Here is a 7,215-nt window from a genome sequence, read left to right as displayed (position 1 = left end):
CTGGGAGCGTTACGTTTCGGCCAAAAATTAATTAATTCTATCTGGAGTATTCTGTGTGTGTTTATGTTTAGGTCTGTGTACTCAAACTGTTGCACTTAGGTTTCTGGTTTCCCATTTTCTTCACTGTCATTATATACAAAACGACGAAAACAACAGTCAGTGTTTTCACAACTACAAACAGAAGATTGTGGACTGCTGAAAATTTGAATGTGTTCTGGATGGGATTTTTAAATCTTTCCGATGTGTGTCTCACACATTGTGTGTGTGTGTGTGTGTGTGTGTGTGTGTGTGTGTGTGTGTGTGTGTGTGAGCTTGTGTGAAGAAGACAAAAGTAATTAGCTATCCAAAGTGGCAATAAAAATTAATTCCACCAACCTTTACCATTATCCTCCCCTTCCATTACGGCAGAATCATACGTAATTTGTATAGAATGTTCGACAGCAGTGGTCACAAGTGTTACATGCTCAAGTAATGGTATCCTTAAGCTGTTTCGTTTTTAATACATATACTTAGTTAAATTGCACAGTATTTTCCCATAAACTATTCAAAGTAGTCTATTGATTCAGTAAGCGGCAAAACAACGTTTTTTGTTACGTTAAACCTTGCTGTTCACTCTTGGAGTTCAGTTATATATAATCCCTGGGAAAAACATGCAATATTCATTAAAAATATTTCGTTTTATTATAAAAATACTTACATAATTTATTCAATTAAAGGAATATCTCTTTTCTAGAATTTGAGGCTTCAATATTAAAACCAAGTTAACATAGTTTTCCTTTGTCTGTAGGATGACTTTTCGCTTCGAGACGGTGAAGGACGTCAGTTTTTATCACTTAATCGAAAACTGTGACTCTTGTTACGAAAAGGGTTCAGTTCGTGTTTATCCTTCTGGATGCATTCTACAGAAACATTTTAAACAATATGCAATGGAAATAAAAAATTTTAAAGTGTACCCGGATGATATATGGGTAATTTCTTATCCCAAATCAGGTCAGTCACAAGAATAAGTTTTAACCACTACTTTAGAAGAATTACTATATTTATAACTCCCGAGAATTTATGTTTTTCATTGCACTTGTAAGGTCCACAAATGTTTCAGGAACGACGTGGACGCAGGAGATGGTATGGCTCATAGAGAACAATTTGGATTTTGTGACAGCTAGGAGAACCTTGCAGCGCGACCGTTTCCCATTTTTTGAGTAAGTATTGTACATTCTGAAGTGTGCTGCTGCTGAGCTTTCTGATTGTGACAAAGTTATAGCTGTGCCTTTCGAAACTCTTGTTATGAAATTATAAGCTTTACGCAGTTCTCATTGTTGGAACGCCGTTCATTTTGATGGATCATCTGAAAAGGAGGGGGTGTAAATAGTACTTCAGTTTAAAACTTTCATTGTAATTGAAACGTGAAGCTACTTCCCTTTATTATAAATCACAACATGCTTCTCTGATGACGCTTAATTGAGACACACAGCACCGCACCGGACTGGGAACATATCGAGTGAGTATCGGAAATGGGAACTGCACGTGCATTGTGCGTTACAACACGCTTTCTCTTGTTATCTCTTATTCTGGTGTGAGGAGGAGAATGATGTAGGCTGAGAAAATGTATTTCACTTCTCATTTGTTCTGAGAACATGACAGAGCTTTAAATGTAGAAAGATGTGAGTTAATAACTATGAGTGACAAAAATAAACCCAAGACGCTCGAAAACTCTGATAGTAGCGTCCTGCTTGACAAAGTGACTTTGTTTTAAATATCTAAGCATATTGCTACAAAGAGATATGAAACGGAACGATCTAATAACAACTGTGGCAGGGGAAGCGAGTGATCGATTCCTGTTTATTGGAAGATTTTTGGGGAAGTGTGGTCGATCTGTGAAGGAGACCGCAGATACGACGTTAGTGCGACCTATTCTTAAGTACTGACTGATTGATTGGGGTTGTCATATGTTGGTCTAAAGGAAGATGTCGAAGCAATTCAGAGGCTTTCTGTTACATTTGTTACCGGCAGTTTCGAAAAACATTTAAGTATTACGGAGGTACTTCGGGAAATTAAACGAGAGTCCCTAGACGAAAGGCGACATTCTTTTACGGGTACACTGTTGACAAAATTTAGAGAATCGGTTTCGAAGCTGACTGCAACACAGTTCTGAAACAGACGACATGGATTTTGTGCAAGGACCACGAAAATAAGTTACGAGAAATTAGGACTCCTACGGAGGCATGTAGACATTCGATTTCCCTCTCAGTATTTGCGAGTGGAACGGGAAAGGAAATGACTAGCAATAGTGCAGGTTTACCTCCACCACACACCATATAGTGGCTCGCAGAATAAGTGCGTGGATGTAGATGAAACTCTTGCTTCTTTTTTTCATTGATGTTACTTTGAAATCGTCCAACCGAAGAATTCCCGAAAACTGAAATGGAAGCTCTTTCACGACGACCTGTAGTCTAAGCAGCTCTACTGTTACTGTAGCGATACGCTGCCGGGGGCGTAAATAATACTGATATGATTAACACGTGCGCTTATACGTATGCGCAATATTATAAAGCAGTACAGAAGGTAATGAATCACTTGGCTTTTAAATTTCTGTGGAAGGGAAGTGAGTTTACGTATTATGCAGCAAGTTAATTATCTCGACGTGGCTATTCATTCGTTGTGCGTATTTTGAGTTGCTGGAGCAATATTTTTGTTAAGCTCTTTAGCGCCTTTCCTGAATTTACCATATGAGGGCAGCGCCGTACATAACCTGGACCCCTCGCCACTTCAACGGGCTAGCCCCTCTTCTCGCGCTCTGAGTGCTGAATTAAAAATGGCTCTTGATGAAGTTGTGGAAGTGGTTTACTTTATGAGATCATATTCTACCAACTCAAGACTTTTAATGCACTTGCGGAAACAAAAATAGACTTCACATTACTTTGCCCCTTCAGAAGTAGGTTCATTCTCTGGTTGTAGGCGCCTAAGGAAGATTAATAGTATTAGCCATCTAACATTCATCCTAGCATGTTGCTGTACAGACTACAAACTAATAAGCGAAGGAAGCTGCCACATCTTTTACACTCTACGATATTTTTTAAAAAATAAGTGGAACAATCGTTTTCTCTTTCGCGTCTTGGAAGAGATTGTTTAGCGAACATTAAAACCAGAGCGTAACAACAGTGTGTGTATTCCGAAGCATTGCAGGCAAAAGATAGCGACTTTTCTTTTGAAAATCGGTTAAGTTTGGTATAAACGCGTAAATATGAAATAGCTTTTCCATTTGATTAATTTCAACTTTCTGTACCAAACGTTTGGTTGTAATGTCTCGCTTTCGTTGTATAAGGCAACCGGGTTCCACTACGCCATTCAGTCAGCTCCAGATTATGTTAGGATAACTTGTGGTTCAGTGAGCTGACCAGTTAACGCAATAACGGCTGTAAGGCGTGAACATGAACGCTAAGTGCGGTCGTAACCAGACGGTACAAATAAAGAAAATGTATCACTGTAAGTATTAATATTAAGAGGTTCTTACGTTACTGAGATCGCGTTCTCCACGAATTTTCCATGATAAGTAACTCGAAATGCCATTCGATGTTTACCGTATTCTTTTATGGAGTTACAGTACTGATAATAGTAAGAATATGCCTAACGTTAACCCCAGTCACTAGTTCATGGGGTTCCGGAAATATAACAGAGTTTAAGAATACAGAGAAAACCGTCTTCCCTTATCACGTAGTCTACAAAAATATTGTAGCGATGAAGAACATATAGACTGGCGTTCAGTCATGGTTGAATAGTTAGGTCTTTAGTTATTTAATAAGATTATAATTAACAGTGTACACCAGAAAGAGCTAAACCGGACTCAGGACATCTGTATTTGACTTATCTATGACACTTATCACATCTAAATTCAAAAAACCTACCAAAATTTCAAGATTCATATTATAGGACTTACGATACATTTACAAGACAGTGAAACAAGAATTAAATCTTGGGTACAACATTTTTGTTCTAGTGCTAATGCTCCAAACGCATGCCTATAACGTGTTAACACTCTCATGAAACGAAGGTAACACCTATTTCTCTCGTAAATAAAACGAGTGTCAAACAAGCGAGAGAATACTGTATTTTTTAGATGTTGAAAGTTCTGCATTAAAAATGCAGTACTTCTTTGAACAAATGTGTATGGGAAATAAGAACAAGGTACATTGTAACGATTAATAAGAATTATTTAAACAAAAATTAATTTCTTATATAACACGTGTTTAAATCTGACTAAAAAGTGTAAAACAATTTCTCCTAGACCCGTACAGATTCCGACTCCATTACAGGAAGTTCTAAAAAGCTCTGATTGCAAAGCTTTAATACTTATGAAAATACCCATAATATTTATATCGAAAAACGTGGAGTGCATGCAATAGAAAATAATCGGGAGGTGAACTATTCTTGCATCAGCTATGAACTGAATAATCTACGTTTATTATGTTGTAGGTCTTACAGGTATTTTCAGTTTTGTTAAAAATTTACAATCACTAATTTTCATAAATATCTCTATTGGGTTAGGAATATGCATGGTTCTAGGACACTTCACTTAATAAAGTTTAATTTAAAAACGTCTTATATTTAAAATTTATTTTTGTTTAAGTAATTACTTTCTGCGTTTTGCATTGTGTGTCTGACAGTTATCAGTTGATTCTGAATATTATGATGGGATTGGAAGGGAGATATTTGTTAAAATTCAAGTTTATTTAAGTGTCTTTCCACATGGGCATTTCCGAAATAATGATCCATCAAGGAAAATTGAAAAACTTGTTTTGCTCGCATTACGTTTTAGGAAATTTAGAATGGCCTCCCTTGTGTGTGTGTGTGTGTGTGTGTGTGTGTGTGTGTGTGTGTCTTTGTGTATGTGTTTCTGTGTGCGTGTGTGATTTTGGGTAATTTTATATATCTGTACATAAACACAAGAATCAGTAGCAATCTTCATAATTTGATAGACAGATCTCTGGAACAGAATAATATGATTTTAAAGTCTACAATAACAACTCTCTCAATATCATGGGTGTACATATTACGGGAGACTACTCTCATACTTCTACATGGATACCCCTCATTCATGAAATATGTCATGTATGACCAGCACTTAAGGTTCGGTCAGGACTTGGCCGTATCACTGCATTTATTCACACTTACTTTCATCTGTAATCGGATGCTCATAGCAGTTTTAAACTCACTGTTCATTGGCAGTCGCAATGTATTCTGAACTAATTGCCTGTGTAAGAACCATTGTATATATTTAGGCTTCGCATAGATCATTTAGAAACAGAAGGTTTTTGGTACCTGTAGGAAAGTAATATTGAGAATGCAATATATGTCTTTCAACAGATACAATTTAATTGGAGATTCAGGACGGATGTCATTAAGAAAACTATATTAACTGAAATTCAGTATTCGATGAACTTTCTAAATGTATTTGGATTCACAGAACTACCATGATATTCAGCAGCATTCTTCAAACATTAGTCTCGTGATAGTTGAATGTGACCTCAGCGTCATGTGCATCTGAAATTACTAATTTAAGAAACAATAACAAACATTAGATAGAAAACACCACCTCAGAATTTTATACCGTGATTACTTCTTTTGCTACATAAAACTGGTCACAGAAAACCACCACACAAAAATTTTTTTTTTGCTCATCAGTCTACTGACTGGTTTGATGCGGCCCGCCACGAATTCCTTTCCTGTGCTAACCTCTTCATCTCAGAGTAGCACTTGCAACCTACGTCCTCAATTATTTGCTTGACGTATTCCAATCTCTGTCTTCCTCTACAGTTTTTGCCTTCAACAGCTCCCTCTAGTACCATGGAAGTCATTCCCTCATGTCTTAGCAGATGTCCTACCATCCTGTCCCATCTCCTTATCAGTATTTTCCACATATTCCTATCCTCTCCGATTCTGCGAAGAACCTCCTCATTTCTTACCTTATCAATCCACCTAATTTTCAACATTCGTCTATAGCACCACATCTCAAATGCTTCGATTCTCTTCTGTTCCGGTTTTCCCACAGTCCATGTTTTACGACCATACAATGCTGTACTCCAGACGTACCTCCTCAGAAATTTCTTCCTCAAATTAAGGCAGGTATTTGATATTAGTAGACTTCTCTTGGTCAGAAATGCCTTTTTTGCCATAGCTAGTCTGCTTTTGATGTCCTCCTTGCTCCGTCCGTCATTGGTTATTTTACTGCCTAGGTAGCAGAATTCCTTAACTTCATGGACTTCGTGACCATCAGTCCTGATGTTAAGTTTCTTGCTGTTCTCATTTCTACTACTTTTCATTACCTTCGTCTTTCTCCGATTTACTCTCAAACCATACTGTGTACTCATTAGACTGTTCATTCCGTTCAGCAGATCGTTTAATTCTTCTTCACTTTCACTCAGGATAGCAATGTCATCAGCGAATCGTATCATTGATATCCTTTCACCTTGTATTTTAATTCCACTCCTGAACCTTTCATTTATTTCCATCATTGCTTCCTCGATGTACAGATTGAAGAGTAGGGGCGAAAGGCTACAGCCTAGTCGTACACCCTTCTTAATACGAGCACTTCGTTCTTGATCGTCCACTCTTATTATTCCCTCTTGGTTGTTGTACATATTGTATATAACCCGTCTCTCCCTATAGCTTACCCCTACGTTTTTCAGAATCTCGAACAGCTTGCACCATTTTATATTGTCGAACCCTTTTTCCATGTCGACAAATCCTATGAAAGTGTCTTGATTTTTCTTTAGCCTTGCTTTCATTATTAGCCATAACGTCAGATTTGCCTCTCTCGTCCCTTTACTTTTCCTAAAGGCAAACTGATCGTCACCTAGCGCATTCTCAATTTTCTTTTCCATTCTTCTGTATATTATTCTTGTAAGCAGCTGCAATGCATGAGCTGTTAAGCTGATTGTGAGATAATTCTCGCACATGTCAGCTCCTGCCGTCTTCGGAATTGTGTGGATGATGCTTTTCCGAAAGTCAGATGGTATGTCGCCAGACTCTACACACCAACGTGAATAGCCGTTTTTTTGCCACTTCCCCCAATGATTTTAGAAATTCTGATGGAATGTTATCTATCCCTTCTGCCTTATTTGACCGTAAGTCCTCCAAAGCTCCTTTAAATTCCGATTCTAATACTGTATCCCCTATGTCTTTTAAATCGACTCCTGTTTTTTCTTCTATCACATCAGA

The 7,215-nt window shown here is 37.6% G+C and overlaps 1 protein-coding gene across 1 annotated transcript in view; it reads left to right on the top strand.

Moving 5' to 3' along the window:
• Positions 1-890: 890 nt before the first annotated feature.
• Positions 891-7,215, top strand: part of LOC124616224 (luciferin sulfotransferase-like) — a 30,704-nt gene continuing 24,379 nt past the window's right edge. The window contains exons 1-2 of the mRNA XM_047144527.1: positions 891-990; positions 1,100-1,199. Of these exons, the coding sequence (XP_047000483.1) occupies positions 927-990; positions 1,100-1,199 (164 nt within the window). The 5' untranslated portion in view covers positions 891-926. The remainder of the gene's footprint in view (positions 991-1,099; positions 1,200-7,215) is intronic.

The sequence above is a fragment of the Schistocerca americana genome, chromosome 5, assembly GCF_021461395.2.
Source record: "Schistocerca americana isolate TAMUIC-IGC-003095 chromosome 5, iqSchAmer2.1, whole genome shotgun sequence".
NCBI classification, from domain to species: Eukaryota; Metazoa; Arthropoda; class Insecta; order Orthoptera; family Acrididae; genus Schistocerca; species Schistocerca americana.
This window is presented reverse-complemented; position numbering and strand designations above follow the sequence as displayed.